Source organism: Zalophus californianus, chromosome 2, assembly GCF_009762305.2.
Source record: "Zalophus californianus isolate mZalCal1 chromosome 2, mZalCal1.pri.v2, whole genome shotgun sequence".
Classification (NCBI taxonomy): Eukaryota; Metazoa; Chordata; class Mammalia; order Carnivora; family Otariidae; genus Zalophus; species Zalophus californianus.
In genome coordinates, this window is record NC_045596.1 from 58,568,314 (window position 1) to 58,591,840 (window position 23,527).

The window sequence follows — 23,527 nt, forward strand, 5'->3', positions numbered from 1 at the left end:
AACACTCAATAAGTTAGGTACCATTTCCTTGGGTTTGCTCCCAAGGCCTATGCACCCCCCACCCCTGGGACTTGAAAATGTGCCCAGCACTGGAACCAGGGCTTTAACCATTTATCTGAATTTGTGATAGTACATGTTTACCTTCCCTCCTGCCACTTCAGAACTTTGTCCGTGTCAACAGGCATTCCCAGGAAATGAGATCTGTACCAAAGGTGCTTATTGATTACTACAAGGCCTACATGGTATAATCTTGAAAAAAACAAGTAGATTGACATGACACATTTTAAAATCCAGTATTCATTAATGAATGCCATCCATTAGCAATATTTCTCCATTGTCATGAATTTCTTCAATTTTATCAGGGTCGTACTGGCCTAGAAAAAATATTCACCAGGAAAAGGTTAATTATTAATAGTAATTCCTTGAAAAGAGTATAAAAAGGATTCTTCAGTTCTTTCAGATGATAGAGCACCTTCTTTAAAGGTTCATCTGGAACAATGAAGACTCTTAGACCCATATGTTTTCTTGTTTTCTTCAGCTACGTTCAATGTCAAACTCTTCTGAGAAGTTTACTAGCTGCAGGTAGGGATCCTGTTTACAATCTATACATCCCATGTGCCAGGACATAAGGCATGATGACTACTAAAATATATATTAAAATATAAGGAAAGGCTTATCTTCCTCAGTGCTCATCATTGTCAACAGAGTCATTGGAAATTGCTAGAAATTAATTTGTGGAAGGGATGCAGAAAGAGAGCTAATATATTGAGGCAACACACAGAGGAAGATCTCGTTTTAGCCTTACTTCACTCTAGGTGAGGGAAAGATACATTTCAAACTTGTGTTTGAAATTGGGTAAATGATTCTGGATAAAGCAACTGTGTTTATAGTAGCAGGAATAATATTATGAGCTACATTCTTCAGTACCTATTCTGTGCTAGGTGCTGTGCTCGGCGCTACACATGTATGTTTCCATTTAATCCTAACAACTATCCAATGTGGTAGAGTTTATTTATTTTTTCTAGGTAGAGAACCAGAAACTTTGAGAGCTTAAGCTATTTTCCCAAGGTCACATTCAGTATCAGAGCTAGAAATTGAACTCAGAGTAACTGACTCCAAAGCCTTTACCCGTATCAGAGATGATAATAGTTTCTTTATTTAATAGAAAGCAGCTCAGCTCTCTAGAAGCTGTTAGTATAAGAAGATACTGTTTTCAATAGAGAACATTTGTGTGTGTGTGTGTGTGTGTGTGTGTGTGTGTGTGTGTGTGTGTGTGGTGAGTGGAGGTGTTATGAAAGATAAAGTTGATGAGTAAATCCAGAATGGGTGAGATATTGTCTTTGCCAAATGAAGCCTGGCAAAGTGCTAATGTTTATACGTCTGTTCCCAATGTTAAACTTTCATTTTCTTAGTATTCCTTGGATATGCTAGTAACTTCTAATATAAAGAGTTAAATAACCAAATCATGTTAATTAATTCAGGTGTGTCAACACAAGTACATGCAACTTATCTGTGGGCTAATGACAGATATCAAGTACACAATATATTTGAATAGAAATAAGTCATTCACAGAATGTAGTTTAAACACAAGTGAAGATAAGTCTGGTAAAATTTGTTTTAATTTTTGATGGCAAATAAAAAAGATCTGAAAATTTATAAGTGAATAAATTTGGATTTCAGAATTATAAATTTCAATTTTGAAAATATCCTCTTATGCAAACAAAATCTCATTTTTTTCAGCCTTGTGCCACATTAATAGCCAGAATTATCTGCAGGAGAACTTAAGAGACATGTGAGTTTTGTTATCAACATTCTCTTCTCTGAAATTTGAAATCACAATCATTTTGGAATGGGGAGAGGGCCAGTGACCTAACAATGATGGAGGAAAAGTTCTATTTTATCTTTAACACTCTCACAAGTGTTATGTTTCAGCGCCAGCATTATGGTTGCTCAGTTTCTTCAGAAATTAACTTATGAAGAAGTACAAACCGTAGCTGAAGAGTTGGTAGATGTTGCAGAGAAGTGCAAGATCCTCAAGTCACATGAGTCACCATCAGAATGCTCTCACCAATTGGTAGGTGAATCATGTTTTGCCTTTCTCTCTCTTATTTAAACTAAAATTCCAACCAAAAGGTGTTGTTATGAAGTGGGATGTTGAAGAATTAGTAGGGGATTTTGAGGCAACAATATGTATATCAATCACACTCAAAATACAACCTTTGTAGGTTTATAAGCCTACAGTTCTTCATTTCATCTCTGGGAAATCAGACTCAGAAAACCAAATGCTCAAGAGAATGAATTATAACGCAGAGGCCAACCAATTTGTTCATTTTGGTTGGTTGCTCTGCCTCTCCCACTGGAATACTATTATCTGACATCATATAAAGGTTCCTGGGAAATCAAAGTACTAATTTAAAAAAGTTTCTAAGAGTATATGAAAAGGAAGAAAGAAGTGAATATCATTATGGGCTCTTTTTCCTAGTTAGTAGAAAATCTTGGGGATTACTATTGTCTCATAAAGTATGTCTATCTTATGATGAGCAAATTCTTGATGAACACTAACATATTTGTACAATCTACATATGTTTTGGGGCACCTGGGTGGCTCAGTTGGTTAAGCGACTGCTTTCGGCTCAGGTCATGATCCTGGAGTCTCAGGATCGAGTCCCGCATCAGGCTCCCTGCTCGACGGGGAGTTTGCTTCTCCCTCTGACCCTTCCCCCTCTCATGTGCTCTCTCTCTCAAATAAATAAATAAATAAAATTAAAAAAAAACAATCTACATATGTTTTGGATCACTTGTCTCATGCCACATATTTTAAATTACAAATCAACAGTTTTCTTTATTGGTAAATTTTTTTTTTTATTATTCCATCTTCTTGGGGCTAAAACCTATCTCTTACTAGACTCTTAGTGGACATAGAAAAACCATCAGTCTAATTAGGAACACATTTTATTTATTTTATTTTATTTTTTAGAGGATCTACTTATTTATTTTAGAGAGAGAGAGTTGGGGAAGGGGAAGAGGTAGAGGGAAACAGAATCCTCTAGAAGATTCCCTGCTGAGCGTGAAGTCCTATGTGAGGCTCAATCCCAGGACTCTGAGGTCATGACCTGAGCCAAAATCCAGAGTCAGCTGCTTAATTGACTGCACCACCCAGGCGTCCCTACAAACACATTGGAAATGAAGTGTTTCTGCCAGTCACTAGTCTCACTTATTTTATAGTGACTCCTTATTTCTACTTCAAAAGATGGCCTTTTTTTTCTGCCTTTATTCCTGAAATCTGGACATGTATGTTGTTTGCAGCTTACAGCATCCCACACATTTACTGCCACTCAAAGGTATTTGAAAACTAACTGAATTATTACATTTTCATTTGAATATTTGGCACTGAATACACACTGCCTCGGAGTTCAATTCTTAAAACAACTTCCCATGGAAACCAAACTAAAAACAATTAGGAAGCAAGGGAAGCAAATGACATTTATTTCTTGGTGGATAGTTATAAAAATTACCCTGATTTTATTAGGCTCTGGAATTTTGGCTTATGTTTAATACCTCTTAACAACTGTATGAAAATGAATTTGAAATCACAATTATTTTGGAAAGGAGAGAGTGATAAGTTCCATTTGGTCCATGTCTAGCATGTGGGAATTTAGACTTACATACCTAAAAAACTTTTCCTCAAAAGAGCTATGTCCAGGGATTATTAAATACAGAGTGTAAGATCATATGCTCAGTGGCCTTTTCTTGATAATAATTCTTTAACTTTCCTAGGAATGTAGATCACACATGCTTCCCCTTTAAATTATTATTTCCTCCTGCAGATGACTATGTTCCTAGAGCACATTTGTAATAACCAAGGAAAGGCTGACAAACAGAAGTTTTCTGACTGTTGCAATATAAATAACAAAGCAAGACTCAAGTGCTTCCTATTATACAAAAAAGATGATGCAGATTACAGTGATATATTCCAAATTCCAAATCCTGAGCAGATCTGTGAGATGGACAAAGTGAATCAAGTGTCAGTGAAGGAGAGGTAAGTCATTTCTCCTTGCCATACTCTCTGAAGAAGAGTGTTTTCCAATTTTGAAGACTGATCTTTTATATATATATGGGCCTCTGAGAACACAATGCTTTATTACATGAAATAAGGTAAAAATTTGACCTACAATATATATTTTTCTCCCTCAGAAGGACAATTACAATCTCAGTAAACCTGACAGGGCATGAAAATGTCTGTTTGTAGAAACATTAAAAATGACTAGGACAAAAAAATTTTAAAAATAATTTTTAAAAATTACTAGGGCAATATAAAGGACCCATTTCCTTAATGGTTAGATTAGTCAGACCAGTAGCAAATGATGTTGAAAGGTACAGCAAGTAGGCAAAGCATAATAAATGGAGTACTAGGGACAGAGAGCAGGTAATAGGTCTGACAAGAGGCTGGCATTTGGGAGATTCATCAAGGGATAGCAGAGAGGGTATCTGATAGGCATGGAGAGAGCCTGTCATTGGGAACCTAAGAATAAGTGACAATTGTAGATTAGACAGAGATGAGTTTTCTACTCATAATATCTGATTCTATAATTCCCACCTGGAGTGGACAGCATTATAGCAAATGGGTAGGCAAGCTCCTATTTTGTTTTCCTAGTGAACATAGAGGTCTATTTGTAAAGGGGTGCGAGCAAGTGGCTAGGGTTTAGAGGCAGGAAACCAATGCCTAGAGAGGTAGAAATGATAAGAGAAACGAAAAACTTTAGTTCTCAGGGAATGCAATTCTAGCCATCTTATCAAGACAGGCTCAGACAAAGGGAATAAGGCAATGATCTGATTGCTGGTTCTAGAGGGCAAGGAGGATGGTAGTGATTTGATTTCAGATTTGACACATGAAACTTTAGACCAGAGATGAATGAGCGGACAGGGTGACTTGATGTTGCATAATGTAAACTCCTTTAATTCACCCATGTGGGGGCAGAATTGCCCCCAGACATTACTGAGCCTTCAAGAAGAAATTAATTGGCCCTAGCCACTTAGGTAGAAAGGACTGGGGTGTCTGGTGGCTTAGTCGGTTAAGTGTCCAACTCTTGGTTTCAGCTCAGGTCATGATCTCAGGGTCTCAAGATCGAGCCCTGCGTCGGGCTCTGCGGTCAGGGTGGAGTCTGCTTAAGACTCTCTGCCCCTCCCCACTGCTTGCATGCATGTGTGTGCATGCGCGCTCTCTCTCAAATAAATAAATAAATCTTTAAAAAAAAGGGGGAAAGAAAGAACTAAGGAATGGGGACTGGGCAGGTTCCAACTTGTCTGACATCAGGGGCAACCAGATGGGAACCAAAATATGACCCAGCTACCTATTTACTGTAGTGCTTCCACTCTAATAGAGAATTATAAAATCAGGTTTGGGTTGAATATTCAGAGGTTACAAAATCTAACCAATACTCATGCAGTGAATCTAATCTCTTCTTGAATATTTACAATGAAGTCAATATTAAGGAATTAGTTTAAATGCTAATCTTAATTTATGTGCAGACAACTATAATTATTCAAGGAAAAATAATTTTCTAATTATTTGTCTCATACTTATAAAGCAACAACTTCATTTAATTCTCAACCAAGGAAACAGTAACATATATCAGAGCTGGCTGGAGAAGTCAGCTCTTTCAGATTTTTCACAATACAGCATAGTCTACAAATACACAAAACCATAGTTATTGTGCCTTTGGATTATCTAAGGAATTTTCAATAGCAGTTTTAATTATTGTAAGCCTCTATTGTAAGTCTGACTATAGAACCTGACTTCCAATCAAGCGTGACCCTATGTTACCTTACAATAGGGACATTCCATTTTTTAAATGGCTCTAATTATTAGAAAGCTTTTCCTTATACTAAGTTAAACTTTGGAGATTCGAAATTGGATTGGCTCATATTGAATATCTTCTAAGGGAACTGTTACTGTAGCACAAAAATAAACCCTTAATTCAGCATACACAATAAAGAGCAGAGGTATTGAATGGCTTTGGTGAAATTTCATATTGACCAAAAATTTTGCCTTATGTTGGGAGGCAGGTGTACGTTGATAATATCAGTTCTGCTGGTCTGTTCTGTTTCTACAAGTTGGGCTTGAGAAACTCTGCTGATAGAAGCCTATTGACTAAACTTCCAGGGGTTTGGGGCCCCTTGGTGAGAATGAGGAAGGTTTTTTGGGGGGAAGTGCGGACGGACTTTTCTAAGTCTTGCTAATGAATAATGTTCAGTTCTATTATTTGGCCTATTTTTCTCCCTCCATGATTTGTGGATGATTTTTTTCTTTTATAGGTTTTTAAAAAGCAAAAGTAATAATCCCAGGATAAGTTAACTTTAGTTTGGTAGCAAATAATCTCTAATTTTCAGCAGCTCAATATAACAAAAGGTGTTTTTTTTCCCCCCACTCATGCTATCTGTCCAATGTAGATTGGTAGGAGGTCTGCTTTTCATAGTCACTTAGGGACTTAGGTTGACAAAGTCACCATCTCAACACTTGCTTCTTTGATTACTATGGCAAGGGAAGGGGATGATAATAAATCATGCATTGCTTCTTAAGCTTGTTTAGAAGCAACACTCATCATTTCTTCTCACACATCATTAACCAGCAAGTCCCATTGTCATACGTCACCTCAGAGGGGGTGGGAATGCACAATCCTACCATTTGCCTGAAAAGGGGGATCTGGAAATCTCTGGTAAACAACTCTGATGGCCACCACCTCGGTCATCCACCCACGAGAAAAGATTTTGTACTTTTAACCGAAAGGAAATGTTACCACGGGATTGCTACACACCAGTTGTCAGATAAGGTCTCTGTTGATGTTTGGTTAGTGCTTCAGGTCTCCTGCAAAACTCCTGTCTTCTGTTAGGGCACCACTCTTCCCTATCTGGTCAGAGAGCAGCAAGAAATACTCTTCTGATGAAGTCACATATGGATATAGTCCCTGACTCCAGAAACTCTAGCCACCTTCTTGGGTGGGATTTTGTCTCTTAGACTCTGTAGCACTCAGGAATGTCTATTAAAATATGTTAAGCATTTCCTTGGCTATTTGTCATGAGATATAATTGCTTTTTCAATCGTTCCAGGGAAGGCAACAGTAGAAATTTTTCATTTGACTTCAGCGGTTTCTGCAGCTGTATTCTTCTCTGGGATCCCAAAAGGACTTGGCGTTAGATTCCAAAGGAGCAGGCATACAGATTTATGTATTATCCAAGGAACTTGGGGTGGGAGCAAGTTAACACATGAACCAAGTCCCTATTCTTTCTATCACTTCCTCCATTATCCTTTCCTTTCAATGTTGAAAACCTGGTTTTCTGGTGTCACCCTTTTTCTGGTGATATTGGCCTACTTTACAGATATTATATCATAATTAATGAATAATGAATTAAGGATAGTACCATAATAATCAGGATGGACTAAGCTGTGCTGTGGTCACAAGGAAATCCTAAATTTATAAATAAATCCTAAAATCCTAAATATTGGCTGAATTCGGTAAAGATTTCTTTTTCATATCATAGTCTAAATTGGGTGGTTCTCTTTGGCTCTCTCTGGCTCCTAGTTGAATCCTGGGCATGATTTTTTTTTTTTTTCAGGCCTGACAATAGGCAATTATGAATCACAGGCCTCAGAGGGGCAAGCTGCCCTTCCCACACCAGACTGGGACAAAACACATTTCAGTCTCTGAAGGAGCTGTAGTCAAGGGCTGGGTTCCTCCCTCCCCCCATACCAGCCATGTTTTTGTGCAGAGCTTCATTCCTAGCCCAGCCCTGCTGTGACTTCCTCACTGGGGGGATGGAGGGAGAAACTTGGACAGACTTCGGTGCACTTTGGTTCAGCACTCAGGGCTTTCCCACTCCCAGTCCTTTTTCCTCTTCTTCCTGCCCTGCCCCAGGGTCCTTAAAACCACAGGAGTCTTTTGTTTGGGAATCCCACAGGAGAAAGCCATCCCCGAGTCTGTGGTGCTCTACCTCATCCTCGGCCAGTACTGGTGTGGGATCATGGAGGGAAAGTGGACAGGGGGAGATGTTGGGGAGTCAGCCCTTTCTCCAGTTCAACCTCTTGCTCAAACTATCCCAATAAATGATTAAAGTCTTGAGTATTACTTTTATTTTGTTTTAGTTGGCTACTCTGACACTTGGCAGCTCCTCTTTCTCTAACTTGCCTCAGCTCCTGACAATTCTCCAAGGGGTAACTCGGGAATGCCAGATGTTTCCATCTCTCTATTATCTGAAGCATGTGTTTCCCAGGTCACTGTGAAACAGAAAAAGAGAGAGCAGGGAACTGTGCTGAGACATTAACAGCCACACCTCAGAGTGGTGTGGAGCATATTCATTCATATTTCATCATCCAGAACTCAGTTACATGTTCTCAACCTAACTGCAAGGGAGCCTGGGAAAGGAGTCTCACTGTGCACACAGGAAAAGAAAATGGCTCTGTGTGAGCATTGAGCCAGTTTTTGCCTATAATGTCATCTTGATGAATGTTTTTGCATGTGTGTCTGTGGGGTCTTTTGAGCAAGCTTTGCAAAAATAGGAGGAGATATGTATTACAACTGAAAGGCAGAGCTGATGCCCCGGCTCTTGGAGTGTGAGGAATGAATGAACTAGAGAGGGAAATAAAGACAGGGGGCTTAGTAACAACCAAAATATTGAGGGGCTTATCTTGGAGGACAATGGCCTTAACTTTCCCAGTCTAGAAAGAACTTCTGGTTGATCTTGAGAGACTCCTCCCCCATCACTAATAGATTCTAAATTTAATCCTCCTGCACCAGCTGTACAATCTGGCATTTACAATTCAGTTTGGACTACTGAACTTTCTATCTTCTACTTCTTATATAAAAATGACAAGTTTTAGTTACTTTTTCTTTCCCCACCAGCCTGGAAGTTACAGTTGGTCATTTCATGAGCATTCAGTGAATGTCTGACTAACTTCACAGTGATCTGTCCAGAGTGGCGTGAACATGAGATGTGTTTACGTATCATGCTACCTCATCTCTTTCACCATGAAATTCTAGAAGTCCAGGTCAACAAAACTAGATGAAGAAACAGTGTTGGCACATATTCTTGAAATCTAAATTACACAACTTCATATTTTCCAAATTACAGATACATTTATGAAACGTCTCGAAAGCATCCATTCTTGTATGGACCCACTATTCTGACCATGTCTGCTTGCTATGAAACAGCTATTCAGTCATGTTGCCAAGAAGAAAATAAAACTGAATGCTTCCAGATAAAGGTAAAATATTCATATGTCAACTGTTATTTAGAGCCTTGCTCTGCAAAGTGTGGACTGTGGACGAGCAGCATATGCATCACCGGGCAGCTCATTGGAAATGCAGAATCTGAAGTTCTTCTCCAGATCTACTAAGTAAGACTTCATTGTAACAAGATCCTGAGGCAATTCATATTGTTATTACAATTTGAAAAATATGATTTAGCATAGACATTACTTCATCATAAGTATTTAATATTCAAGTTACTATTGTTGCACATCAAAACACCCCAAAATTTATCGACTCAAGCCAACAACAATCATATTATTCTCTCTCATGATTTCTGTGGGTCAGGAGTTCAGGAAGGGCTATCTGGGCAGTTCTGGCTCATGATCTTTCTTGTGGTAGAACTCTGGGGAGCTGAAGCACCTGGGGGCTAGCTCAACATCGCTTTCTTCTCATAGAGTCTCAGGGCCTCTCCACGTGGTCTCTCTGCCTTGGCTAGTTTGGGATTGCCCACAGCATGGTAGCCTCAGGACAGCTGGATTGCTTACATATAGCCAAAGTCTTCAAGAATGCATATTCTAGTGGCTAAAGCAGAAGCTACATGGCCTTTTTATGAGCTAGCCTCAGAAGTTACTTCTGTCATATACTATTGGTTGAAACACCATAAAACCTCACCGGTTTAAAAAAGGAGAGTATATATACTGTACATCTTGATGGGAAGATTGTCAAAGTCTCACTGTAAGAAGAGCCCAGGATAGAAGATATCGCTGCAGCCATCATTGGAAAATACAATCTATCACACTTAATTTTAACCATGTGGCCTTTTCTCTTTCATTGAAGAGATGTAAATCAGTGATTAGTTCTAAGATAAAAGAACTTTTCCCACATCTCCTTAAAGGTTTCAAATATCAACATAAAATGACCATCTTTACTAGAGAGGGCACCAGATGGATTTTCCAAAGGTTGTACTGAAATGAGTAGTAGTTTGATAGTTATTTTGATGAATTCCTCAAGACTAAATGCAGTGCCACTTTATTCTTACTGTTTTCTTTGATCTTCTCAGTGCAAATTTGTCTCATATTCCTCAAAACCCCTATTTCTCTATTCTTCTCAACCCATTTTTCCTATCGAGCTCCTCATCATCTACCTTGGCTAAGAAATTAAATAATGTATCTAGAGAGTTTCTGTCACATGCTCAGTACTCAATAATTATTGCTGTTATCATTAAAGATATTATCATTATCATAGAGAACTTTACTATATTACCTCCCTCTCCATTTGTCTCCTAGTGACTTTTTCAGAAATCAATTCTGAATTCCTAAGCAGGACAGTCTTTTTTTTCCTTTTAGGTTTATATTAATGAAAAACAGAAAAAACAAATGATCATGCAGACTTATATCTCATTACTTCACATTTCTAAAGAATGAACTTTTTTGTGGAGGTTAAGCTTTTTTTTTAAAGTAAGTTGTGCTTACTCTTTTAAGTTTTCTTAATCTTAACCCTTCTCAGTGGAGAATTTTCCTTAATGTATAACATGCCCCTATAAAGTTAGCCAAGAGTTCTTCCCTCTTCTACCCTACTTTATGATCTTTCCAGTATTGCTGCTTCCTGGATATCCATTCCTAATGGTTCTTGCTTATTCCTCAGAGAAAATGACATAACCAAGTGTGTAAAAATTGTGTTTATGATTAGAGAATGTGCTTTATGAGTTAAGTCTTCAGAGACTCTTGAAGAAGTAGACAAGCTTGTTTGTACTAGATTTTAAATGCGTATACTACAACCAAATAAGGATTAAAGTAATAATTACATTTATAATTAATTATAAAATATAATTAGTTATATTTAATAATTACTAAATTAAATTATAATTATTGTGCTAGTTTTGTGGTTTGAATATTGCCTTTGTATATATTTTTTAACTTGTTCTTAAAAATAGCACTGTAAGGGAGACGAACCAGGAGAGATGATGGACTCTGAAAAACAAACTGAGGGTTCTAGAGGGGAGGAGGGTAGGGGGTTGGGTTAGCCTGGTGATGGGTATTAAGGAGGGCACATTCTGCATGGAGCACTGGGTGTTATGAACAAACAGTGAATCATGGAACAGTACACCAAAACAAATGATGTAATATATGGTGATTAACATAACAATAAAAAATTAAAAAAAATAGCACTGTAAGATATAGTTAGCCAAAGTAAAAATAATCTATGGTCATTATAATGTTTTAAGTGAAAATACAGAGCTGTTCTGAAATTTTAAAATATTACTAATATTCCCAGCACACAGAGATACCAATTTTAGTATATTTCCTTTCATTCATTTTTCCATTCACAGATTTTATTTTGTACATTGTTGTGATCACACTGAATATCTAGTTTTGATTTGAGATTTAAATATATCTACTTTTTATTAGAAGTATACATTTTGTCAAAATTAATGTGCCATTATTTATTTTACCATCACTCTGCTGTTGAGACATTTTATTTGTCTCCAAAATGTTGCCATTGTCACAAAACATGCATGTTCTTCTTTTTTAATAATTGTGTTTTTATTTATGTAGAAGAATTTATTTGTGATAGTTTCCAAAGTAAAAATCCTGGTTTAAAAATTATGAACATATTTGGGGGGACTTCATTAATGTATATTGCCGAACTGGAGCATATATTTTAGATAAGCAGTAGGAGACATGTCCAAGATGACAGAGCTAGTAACTTGATAAAAACAAAATACAACTGTAAGACTTTATTGAAATTTATTCTTGTGGCTCTCTGGATTTTTGTTTGCTCAATTTCATGTCTTCTTTTTATTCCAAACGTTTGAGGTTCTAGAACAAGTGATCTCTGGGAAGTAAGATGCTATTTTATAAAACAAACCAACCAACAAACAAACGACATTGTGCTTTTGCATTTGGTCTCTTTTAAATAAGACAGTAAAGACTTTCTAATTTTGAGGAGATAAACAACTTTTCCTTTTCTTTCTTGTTTACTAATGACAAGAGTAACTTTTGCTGTTACAACCACATTTCTTTGATGAGTGTTTTTCTACTTATAGCTAGAACCCATCAGAAAATACGTTAGAGAAATATCTTTGAGGCATCACCATTTATGTGAAATTGGGATTAAATTCAACCACAAAGTAGCAAAAGCAGTGTAAGTTACTGATTGACATATGTGAACTCTGTTGCTGTTGGATCACCGCATTTGATCAAACTCATTTGAAAAATCATTTTTTTTTATTTAATAATGTCTCTCAATGCAAACCTGCTTCCTTTCTCTACACCTATGCTACTTGCCTTTTCAATAGGGCACATAGAGCCGGGCTTGAAACTACACAATCCTCATCTCTTTCCACTGTCTCCTGCCTCAGTTTCTTCCATCTGCTCAGACCCCTTATCTCTGCCTTAGCGCACAAAAGATTCTGTACATGAAGATGCAGGCTCTTAATTGTTCCACCTGATAAAGCCTGGCAGACAAAATGTATTCTTTTCTCTGGGAAGATAGGAAAGATTTTGGCTCTAGTGTCATGCAGAACAGAAAAATCTAGTGGTGTTTTGTGGGTGGGGATGGAAGAGTATGGGGTGAGGAGAATTTGATGTTACTCAGTGTGCCTCTTTCCTGGCCCAGATTGTATTTCTGTCCAAGTTTACTGTGAAGGGATGTATCCTTCCTTATATCACCTTCTTGCCTAATCTGGGACAGCATTGGGCTGGATGGAAGCTTAGTTCTCTTTATAAGGCAGGCCCATTTTCCCGATTGCCAGAGAAATTTTGGGGATGTTGCTCAGTTGTCAACGGGAGAAGCAAGGGAGACCCAAGACTCTTAGAATTATTGTCTTTATGTCTTTATGTCTTTATGATGAAGAATTTTACTTGGAAAGTCAGGTCAGATAAATATATGTCTTTATGATGAAGAATTTTACTTGGAAAGTCAGGTCAGATAAATTTCCAAATTATCCATCTAAGCAACTCAGCTTCTTAAGTGATCATTTCAATGATGAAAATGACTATATTTTGCATGATTATGAATTGAATGGTGTTTGTTTTGTGATTTAGATCTTTGTGTGGCTCTGAGTTCTATCGTTGAAGAAATGGAAGGCATTTAAAATACACTCTCTTCCTCCTACATTTGCAAATGTGTTTCTATTATTTTGGTTACTCAATGAACTAGAACTAATTTTAGAAAGGATTGAATTCAAAATACGGTTTAAGATGTACTTATTTTTCTTTTCAGGGAATTGGTTCTGCTGACTAAAAAACAACCCAAAGCTGACTTTTCTGAAATTGCCAGGCTGGCTGTGGATATTAAAAATCTGCATCAGACGTGTTGTGAAGGAGATGTAGTAGCATGTGTACTTGGCAGGGTGAGAGCCTCTCCTTTCTTAAAACTCACCTCAGTCTTGAAAATCTTGCAATTCCTTTTTTTTTTTTTAAGATTTTATTTATTTGAGAGAGAGAGAGAGGAGAGAAGCCTAAGCAGGGGGAGGGGCAGAGGGAGAGGCCGACTCCCCCTCCCCGCTGAGCAGAGAGCTCAAGACGGGGCTCAATCCTGGGACCCTGAGATCAAGACCTGAGTTGGGGGCAGATGTTTAACCGACTGAGCCACCCAGGTGCCCCAAAACTTGCAGTTCTTAAACAAAGGTGACCATGGTATGTCGTGAATCTAAAATAAAATAATGAGCATTTCTTAATCTTACCAGTAGAATTACCAGTCATGTCTCCCCTCCTGTCTCGTCCCACCTCAAGCAATGATTTTTTCTTCCTCCCTCCCCCACTTCTTTTCTCTCCCCACTGCTCCTTCCCTTCCTTTCTTCCTTACTTATCCTGTCTTTCTTTACTTCATTCTGTTATTCTTTAATTTTTAGAGCTGACCTCTAATTTCCTTCCAAACTGAGTTTATATTTTGTTCACCTTTGAATCCCAAGCAAGTCCCAGAATTGCAACCCAGAGCCCCAGGCCACATCAGCCTGGAGGAAAAAAGAAACATCAAGACAAAGATGTGGTCCTGGGGTTTGGGGGTAAGAACTGCCCCTCATCCAAGTGTAAAGTCTCTAAATCCCAGAGAAGGGAAAATTGTAACTGTCAAAAACCCAATGAGGCTTTGGTAAATCAGAGGTTACAAGTCATGTTCTTATTCATTCTGCAAGTTAGAAAATTAAATAATGTTTCATCATGATAAATAAAATGCAGCAACAAAGAAGGACTAGTATCATAATTTCATGGGGATGTCCATGACTCTTATGGACAGGAGCCCCCACCTTCAACTATTTTAGTCCCATTCCATGAAAGATTAAGGGATATGAGTAACTATGGGAATTAAAATAGAAAGGCATTGCATAGACACTCAGTAACATCCCTCGGATTCTATGTCCTCAACTATTTACTTTGTTGGAACAGAGTTGGGGTCAGGCCACAGCTCTTCTTTGGTACCTATTGTGGTTGTCAAGTCCGTGTCATATTCAGCCCGACCACTGGGAAGGGTGGCTGCGGTCACCGTCCCTTTCATCCTGGAGATACACAATATAATGTCATTCTTGAACTTCTCTCTGTATGGCAGGAATCCCAACTAGTTCTGGAAGAAACACTCCCCTGCATACTTAGAAGGAGTCCTGGCCTTTCAGGACAGGCAATTAGAATGTTATTTATGTGAAGATTAGGTGAACTTGGGGGGAAGAGAAAAGAGAAAGTGGGGGCCTGACAGACTTAATCATAATTAAAACAAAACAAAACAAAACCAAATCTCTAATATCCTTTAGCACATAAACAATACCTGTGCCAAACCAGCAACTCCATTTATAATTCTACACCTTGTCAGGAATGCCAGAACAATCGTTAATGATTTCATTGTATTAGCTAATATTCGCAAGCAATATAAAATAATTATAAATGGGGGCTCCTGGGTGGCTCAGTCAGTTAAGCGTCTGCCTTCAGCTCAGGTCATGATCCCAGGGTCCTGGGATTGAGCGCCCTGCTCAGCAGGAGGCCTGCTTCTCCCTCTCCCACTCCCCCTGCTTGTATTCCCTCTCTCACTGTCTCTCTCTCTGTGTCAAATAAATAAATAAAAACTCTTTAAAAAATAAAATAAAATAAAATAAAATAAAATAAAATAAAATAAAATAAAATAAAATAAAAAACTATAAATGGTTCTAGCATTCCTGTCTTGGTCCAGACTTTCATGGAAACATGTTTAAAGTTACTGACTTGAGAAAGGTATTGTGTATGTATTAGATTTTTCACTCTTATTTTAGAGATTTGTTTTCTTGTTTTTTTTTAAAGATTTTATTTATTTATTTGAGAGAAAGCATGCACATGAGCAGGGTTCGGGGGGTGGGGAGAATCTCAAGCCAACTCTGCGCTGAGCACGGAGACCAACAAGGGGCTTGATCTCACAACTCTGAGATGAGGAACTGAGCCGAAATCAAGAGTCCCATGCTTAACAAATTGAGCCCCCCAGGCATCCCAAGGTTGTTCTGTTTTTAATTAGGATGGATTCTTAACATTAGCAAATGTTCTTTTGTTTTCTTAGGATCATCATTTGATTTCCACTTAACTTATTCATTGATGAATTATATTAAAAGATTTCTTAACTTTTAACCATCTTTAGATTGCTTACATCCATCTCATTTTGCTATATTTCCGGATTTTATATATACATAATTTTCAAATTTTTGTATTTGTATTTACATGAGATTGATCTAGAACTTTCAGGTTTTGGTATTCAGTTATGCTACCTTCCAAAAATTGCACTGTTTTCCCTTTCAAAATCTGTGAGCTCATGTAACAGTATTGAGAATGACCTGTTTTGTGAAGGTTTGCAAGAACTTGTCCATGAAACTGGAGCAGGGATTGAGACAGAAACCCGTGTGACAGCTTTTCCACTGCTTTTGCTATAGATTTATTTTGACATTTTTCAGTCCACCCTCACTATTTGTTAATTCAGTGCTTGTGAATTCACCTATTTGCCAACATTTACCCCAACTCTGTTCCAAGTGAATACTTACAGCACTTCGGTGGTCGTCCGCAGACTTGGGCCCGCTCAGAGCAGTGAAGAATTTGAGTTGCCTGATGCCCATAGTCCCGGCTGGGGACAAGTCTCTGCCTTCTTGTTTTAGCTCTTGTACTGTAAATAAGTGTCCTTTCTGTAGTCTAGTGCCTCATTTTTCACATTTTTGTGTTTTTTGGTTGACAAGTTAGCTGTTTGAAATGGCCCCCAAGCATAGTGCTGAGGTGCTGTCTGGGGTTCCTAAACAGCCTTATGGAGAAAATAATGTGTTAGACATATTAGTTCAACATTAATAAATCAACTGTATGTATTAAATAAGGGGTCTTTAAATAGAAACGCACATAACACAAGGTTAGGTCTTGATCTGTTGACAACAAAAATGTGACCCGAGGCTTGCAGGGTAATCATTCTAGATTCCCCTAGGGCTGATGAGTCAGTATTCACAAATTCAGTGAATTTATAACTATTGTGACTAATGAGCATCAACTGCACCATTTTTTGGTCAGGTTTTGTAACATATATTTTTTAAAAGAAACTCTCCTTTACCAGCATTTTCTCATTTAGTTATTGAGTTCTACATAGTAATATTATTATTTGATAATTAAAAACATCAAGTATGTAATTATATTTCCTTTTTTCCATGTATTTGCATTTTCTCCTTTATTTAATTAGCTTTGCAAAGGTCCTAATTAATGTCTTGGTCTTCTCCAAGGCAAAGTTCTTGGACTTATTTATTAATTCTACTAGGTTCTGCTTTTAATTTTATTCGTTCTCTCAGGTTTCCTTAGCTGTTTTTATTTCAGTTGTTGGGGTTGACTTCTTAGTTTTTTTGTACTTTTTTTTAAGATTTTATTTATTTATTTGAGAGAGAGAATGAGATAGAGAGAGAGACCATGAGAAGGGGGAAGGTCAGAGGGAGAAGCAGACTCCCCACTGAGCAGGGAGCCTGATGTAGGACTCGATCCTGGGACTCCAGAATCATGACCTGAGCCGAAGCAGTCACTTAACCAACTGAGCCACCCAGGAGCCCTGTACTTTTTCTTTTTTAATAACGTTGTTAACAAGAGTGATTTCAGTTGAACTATCATTTCTTTGATACACTGTATTCCACTGTTGATTTATTTACTTAAAAACTTTTAATTCCAGGATAGTTAACATAGTGTTACATTAGTTTCAGGTGTACAATGTAGCAATTCAACAATTCTGTGCATTACTCAGTGCTCATCATGATAAATGCACCCTTTCTACTGTTTATTTTTCATATTGATTTAATTATCTTATTATTAGAGTATTTCTTCTAATGCTTTTTGGAATGGTGTATGGGTTATATACCTTTGAATTATAAGTCCTAGAAAGTTTCTTATACTTATCAGTGCTTATATCATTCCCTGATGCTTCACAATATCAAACCCAACTCAAAAAGCACATAACCTTTATAATAGATGTTAATTTTTAATATTAGGTGATATGAATTAATAGGGCTTATAAGTCTATTATATCACTCAGTCAACATAATTAAATTTTACGTTGTAGGGTTCTCTCTCTTTCTTTGACTTCAAGGCACTATTAGACCAACATTCTGGGGTTGTATAATAATTGCTATAGTACAAACTTTAAAAAAATAATTTCTGCATGCAGCTGCTAATTCTAAGCATTTCACTTTTATTCAACAAACACTTTTATAGTACTTAACCTGGGCCAGGCTCCTTTCTTTATTCCTAATAATTATTATTCCATTTAGTTCCCACAAGCTTAGGAAGTATTACTTTAGCCCCCATGTTATAGATGAGGAAAATTGAGGCATCGAGAAGCGAAGTAGCTTGCCTAGGTCACAAAGTTGGGAAGTAGCAAAGTCAAGATTAGAACTCAGGAAGTTTGACTTCAGAGCCAAAGCTGTCAAGCACTGCAATGATTTATTTTTCCAATGATGACTGCAAAGGTGTGTCTAGAAGATGATAGGTGGTGGGAGAAGTTTTTCATCGACTTGGAACCTCTGTGTTCTCACAATTTCTTTCAATTTTCTTCCCCTCTTCTACTACTCTTTAAAAATTGGTATTCCCAGTAGATCTGTTCTTGGCCTTTTCCTTTTTTATTTTTACACATGTAGTCCGAGATGGCTGGCCTTTGGTTTCAGGAGTAGAATTCAGTGGTTCATCACTTACATACAACACCCAGTGCTCATCACAACAAGTGCCCTCCTTAATGCCCAACACCCTTCTAGCCCATCCCCTGCCCACCTCCCCTCCGGCAACCATCAGTTTGTTCTCTGCCATGAAGAGTTTTTTTATGGTTTGCCTCTCTTTTTTCCCCTATGTCCATCTGTTTCATTTCTTAAATTCCACATGGGAGTGAAATCATATGGTATTTGTCTTTCTCTGACTGACTTATTTCACTTAGCATAATAGCCTCTAGCTCCACCTATGTCATTGCAAATGGCAAGATTTCATTCTTTTGAATGGCTGAGTAATATTCCATTATGTATATATACCACCTCTTCTTTATCTATTCATCAATGGACCCTGGGCTTCTTCCACAGTTTGGCTATAATGAATGCTGCTGTTGTGAACATTGGAGGGTGCATACGTCCCTTTGAATTAGTATTTTTGTATTCTTTGGTTAAATACCTATAGTGCACTTGCTGGATTGTAGGGTAGTTAGTTCTATTTTGAACTTTTTGAGGAACCTCCGCCCTGTTTTCCAGAGTAAGCCCCATCATTTCTCAACTACATTTTCTCAATAACCCCCAAAGATCCTACATATCATTTCCCCAAATATGTCATATAATCTCACTTCCAGGATTTTTTTATATATAAAGATGAATAATTTTGGAATGTTCTTCCTCTTCCTTGGTTTCCAAGTAACTTTTATTTGTCCTTCAGGACTCATATTAAGATCTTCACTCTGACCTCCACCCAGTCTAGATTGACAGTCTTTTTTCTTCCAAAGGGTCACGTATGCACTTCTCCTACAACTTCTGTTATACTGCATTATGATTGTTGTTTACTTATTTGACTCTCTAATTAGACTGTGAGTTTCTTAAGTGCAGAGATTAATTTATTCATATACACATGTACATAATTATTTGTGTGTGTAAGTAAATATGTTAAATATGTAAGCATAATAGTAATATTGTAGCAACATATGTGGTAAATGACAGAGACAAAATGTTTTCTAAACTGGAATCCTAAAACAATAACAATGATAACAAGACAATAAAACTCTCCTTTGTATCTTGTGGGGCTAACCATGGAAACAATACTCTAGTCGGTCTCCCCTTAAGTTCCTTAAGAGATGTGAAAAGAACTTGTGACACTTGAGTGAGGTCAAATAGAGAAGCCTTCCTTATTAGAATGACTCACTATACACTGACCTTTTGGTTCTCTCAGTTTGCCAAGGATAAAGCAATAGAAGATGCCAAGTTCTTCTCTGGTTTTCTAGTAATAACAATAAAAATATATAAGTTCAGAATGAAGTCATCAAAAACAACTGCTCCTTTTGATGTTTTATAGAGCCAGCTTATGAACTATACCTGTTCCGAGCAGTCGATCCTCTCCAGCAAAATCAGTCCGTGCTGTGCGCTGCCGGAGCCATTTCGAGGGGAATGTGCTATCAACTCAGAAAATGACGATGAACCTGATCTTCCATCCTTGCCACTCAGCAGATTTACAGAAGACCTATTTGTATGCGCACAGTTTTCCAACAAGCCAGATGATTTCCTGCAAGAGTAATACAGACTTTTGTAAAATCTTTGTAATGGAATACTATATTTATGGACTTTTTGGGAAGGGTTGTAGACTTGAATGATGACAGATGCTAACCCATGATGTAAATGAGTGACTCAAATTGTTTAAGAGGAGATGTTTGGTGGAGTCAAAAGTGGCAGTTACTTATACAGCTCCAGCCACTTGTTAGCATATAGGAATACAGGCTTGGGGTAGTTGGGTCTACTGCATTTATTTTATGTTATTTATTTTATTTTGTTTTTATTTAAATTCAATTAATTAACATATAGCGTATTATTAGTTTCAGAGGTAGAGGTCAATGATTCATCAGTCTTTTTTTTTTTTTTAAAGATTTTATTTATTTATTTATTTGAGAGAGAGAGAATGAGAGACAGAGAGCACGAGAGGGAAGAGGGTCAGAGGGAGAAGCAGACTTCCTGCTGAGCAGGGAGCCCAATGTGGGACTCGATCCCGGGACTCCAGGATCATGACCTGAGCCGAAGGCAGTCGCTCAACCAACTGAGCCACCCAGGCGCCCAGTGATTCATCAGGCTTATATAACACCCCGTGTTCATCACATCACGTGCTCTCCTTAATGTCCATCACCCAGTTACCCCATCCTCCCACCCCCTCCCCTCCAGCAACCCTCAGTTTGTTTCCTATGATTAAGAGTCTCTTATAGTTTGTTTCCCTCTCTGATTTCATTTTGTTTTATTTTTCTCTCCCTTCCCCTATGATCCTCTGTTTCTTAAATTCCACATATGAGTGAGATCATAATTGTCTTTCTCTGATTGACTTATTTTGCTTAGCATAATACCCTCTAGTTCCAACCATGTCTTTGCAAATGACAAGTAGTATTCCATTGTGTGCGTGTGTGTGTGTGTGCGGACATCTGGGCTCTTTCCACAGTTTGGCTTTTGTGGACATTGCTGCTATGAACATTGGGGTGCATGTGCCCCTTCGGATCACTACATTTATATCTTTGGGGTAAAGATATAGTAGTGCAGTTGCTAGGTTATAGGGTCTACTGCATTTTGAAAGAAGCTGGAAGTTGCTTGATTTTTAAGTGTTGACAACTAATACAGAATTTTTAAAAACACAGTGAGGGTCAAGTATTTGCAAACTTTTCTCTAAGATACTCATCCCTAAGGAATGGTTTCAGATTGGTATACCTGGTGAGCTCTTCTATTTTAATTAATTTAATACCTACTACCTAAGCCATGGTGTGGCATTTAAAGATTAGAGAGATGGAATATTAACATCTCAGGTGTCCATTCCAAAATGCATATTGATTTGTACAAGACAAACTGATTTCAATATGTAATATTAAAACAATATTGCTGTGTGATTGAAGTATTTCCAAAGTCACTTTGTGAAGCATTATTTGGAGCAATTAAACTCCAACAATGCATAAGAATTTGAGTTTTCTTCAAAGCTCTTTGTAGAATGACTTGAGCTATATTTCTGGAATTATATTTGATATGGCTTATAAAAGTAAATGTCACTGCCTGAACCCACTCGTTCCTAAACTTGCATTTGGTACTGGAAAAGTCGATAGGCATAACTTCCTAGTGGAAATCACATTAAGCTATGAGTTGGGAGACCAGACTTCCAAAGACTAGCTTTGTCATGCATAAACTTTGGAATGTAGGTCAAGCCACTTAATTTCCTTAAGCTCTTCTGTTCCAGCTACTAACTGAGGGGTTGGATAAGATCACTTCAAAGGTGCTTGTGATTCCTTTGTAAACATTCTAGGGTCCAAATTTCTCTTTCTTGTAACCCAGAATAATGTATAGATTATGCTTGGACCACTCAAGCTTGAAAACTTAGCTGGAAAAGAGGGGAAGATGATGATTTAATACCTAGCTATCACTTTCTATCAAAAAAAAATTCTAATACTTATAAAATCTAGCCTCAGAGATGATTGAGAAAAATGTGCTCTCATCCAAATACTGGAAATTAATTTCTCATAAAAGTAAGTAGTGACCCTGAGCCAGAAACTATCAGCTAATCAGATTGTTTTAGTTTCAAGTTCTAAATCTGACACCATTCTTGTGTGACTTTGGAAAAATCACGTAATTGTATTGATTCTGTTTCCTTATCTCAAAATGTAGTCAATTAAACCTTCCTGCCATCCTCCCAAAGTTTCCAAATGCCTAAAATCAGTGAAAATATTGAATAAATTTCATAATCATAATTGGGTTTTGAAAGAAAACTCATGACTTCTGAATTTTACTGTTTCTAATATATTTCATATGGATACAGGTTTCTTTATGAATATTCAAGAAGACATTCAGAACTGGCAGTTCCCGTGGTTTCAAGAGTGGATACGGTATATCAAAATTTATTGGCAAAATGCTGTAAATTAGAAAATCCTCTGGAATGCTATAGCCATGGGGTAAATGCCTTTTTATTTTTTAACTTGTTACTCATAAGTGATTACCAACATAGGAAAAATTCCTGTGCTGTTGGTAGTGCCATATTTTGTAAAAAGATTGTGCTCCTTCTTGCTAATTGCCAACACTGCACAACAAATATGATTTTCATCTAAACCAAAGGCCCCAGCATCATACTATAGCAGCTCCCTAGGTGAGTCACTGTCTTATAGCTTCTGTGTGTCATGAAACCTTCTCTGTCCAATCTTCCCTTTTAATGAGTGTCTGCTAGGAACCTCAGCAGATGGCATGAAAGCACAGCATATCAGGGTATGAGAAGATTGACTGTTTCCACTAAGTAGTCCTGGAAACTGTCCCTGTTTCAGGCCAGAAATCATGCTGTTCACAGGCAGCAGCTCTGTTTGTGCATCTGACATGAAAAAAGCAGGTGACCTTACATATGTGACCAGATGATCACTTATCTGTGGATTACCATGAACCAGGTTGGTTCTGGTTTATGTTATTCTAAGCGATGGCTTACATATTTACAGAGGGTGGGGTAGTGGTAGAGTATTGAAGGTGTCTCTTGTCCTGTCTGGGCTCAAGCAGGTATATCTATCACATTTTTGTTCCCAGAGAGAAGGATCAATGAAGGTAATTTATTCCCCTGTGGGTGAGCACCCTTTTGCAGCATCCCCAGTAGACCTCCACAATAATCATTATGATAATAGCACCTTACAGGAACATGGATGTTTAGAGTTCACAAAGCAACTTTGCAACCAGTATCCTATTTGATCCTCACACCAGCCCAATAACGTAGGTAATGCCAGAATTATTAACTGCATTTTGTAGATGAAAGTATTGAGTCGTAGAAGGTTTAAAAGACTTGCCCAACTTCACACAGGCAGTAAGGACAAGGCTAAGGGTTAAATCTAGGCAAACAGTTTGCAAATCTGGTAAAATTTTCACTGTAACAAACACTGCTCAGTAAGATCATGTACACTGGGTCAGATTAGTTAGGATGATAACTTGTCCTCCTACTGAAGAACTAAGCCTGAAAGGTCACTTGTATTTTCCCACTGGAATTTTATGTGCACAGCTGAAGAACTCTTTGAACTAGCGGTTAGTTCTGAGATTTCCATTTGATTCACTTCAATGTGTTTTTGTGGAGTGCTTTACCATATTAAAGGCTG

At 37.6% G+C, this 23,527-nt stretch overlaps 1 protein-coding gene across 2 annotated transcripts in view; it reads left to right on the forward strand.

Annotated features, from left to right (window-relative positions):
• Positions 1 to 451: 451 nt before the first annotated feature.
• LOC113925956 (alpha-fetoprotein-like) overlaps positions 452 to 23,527 on the forward strand; it is a 38,783-nt gene continuing 15,707 nt past the window's right edge. The window contains exons 1-9 of one of the 2 annotated variants that reach the window (XM_027600695.1): positions 452 to 582; positions 1,741 to 1,792; positions 1,933 to 2,074; positions 3,827 to 4,038; positions 9,126 to 9,258; positions 12,291 to 12,388; positions 13,469 to 13,598; positions 19,747 to 19,961; positions 22,225 to 22,357. In XM_027600695.1, coding sequence (XP_027456496.1) covers positions 498 to 582; positions 1,741 to 1,792; positions 1,933 to 2,074; positions 3,827 to 4,038; positions 9,126 to 9,258; positions 12,291 to 12,388; positions 13,469 to 13,598; positions 19,747 to 19,961; positions 22,225 to 22,357 — 1,200 coding nt within the window. In that variant the 5' untranslated portion in view covers positions 452 to 497. The remainder of the gene's footprint in view (positions 583 to 1,740; positions 1,793 to 1,932; positions 2,075 to 3,826; positions 4,039 to 9,125; positions 9,259 to 12,290; positions 12,389 to 13,468; positions 13,599 to 19,746; positions 19,962 to 22,224; positions 22,358 to 23,527) is intronic. The other variant, XM_027600696.1, reaches the window with a different exon arrangement.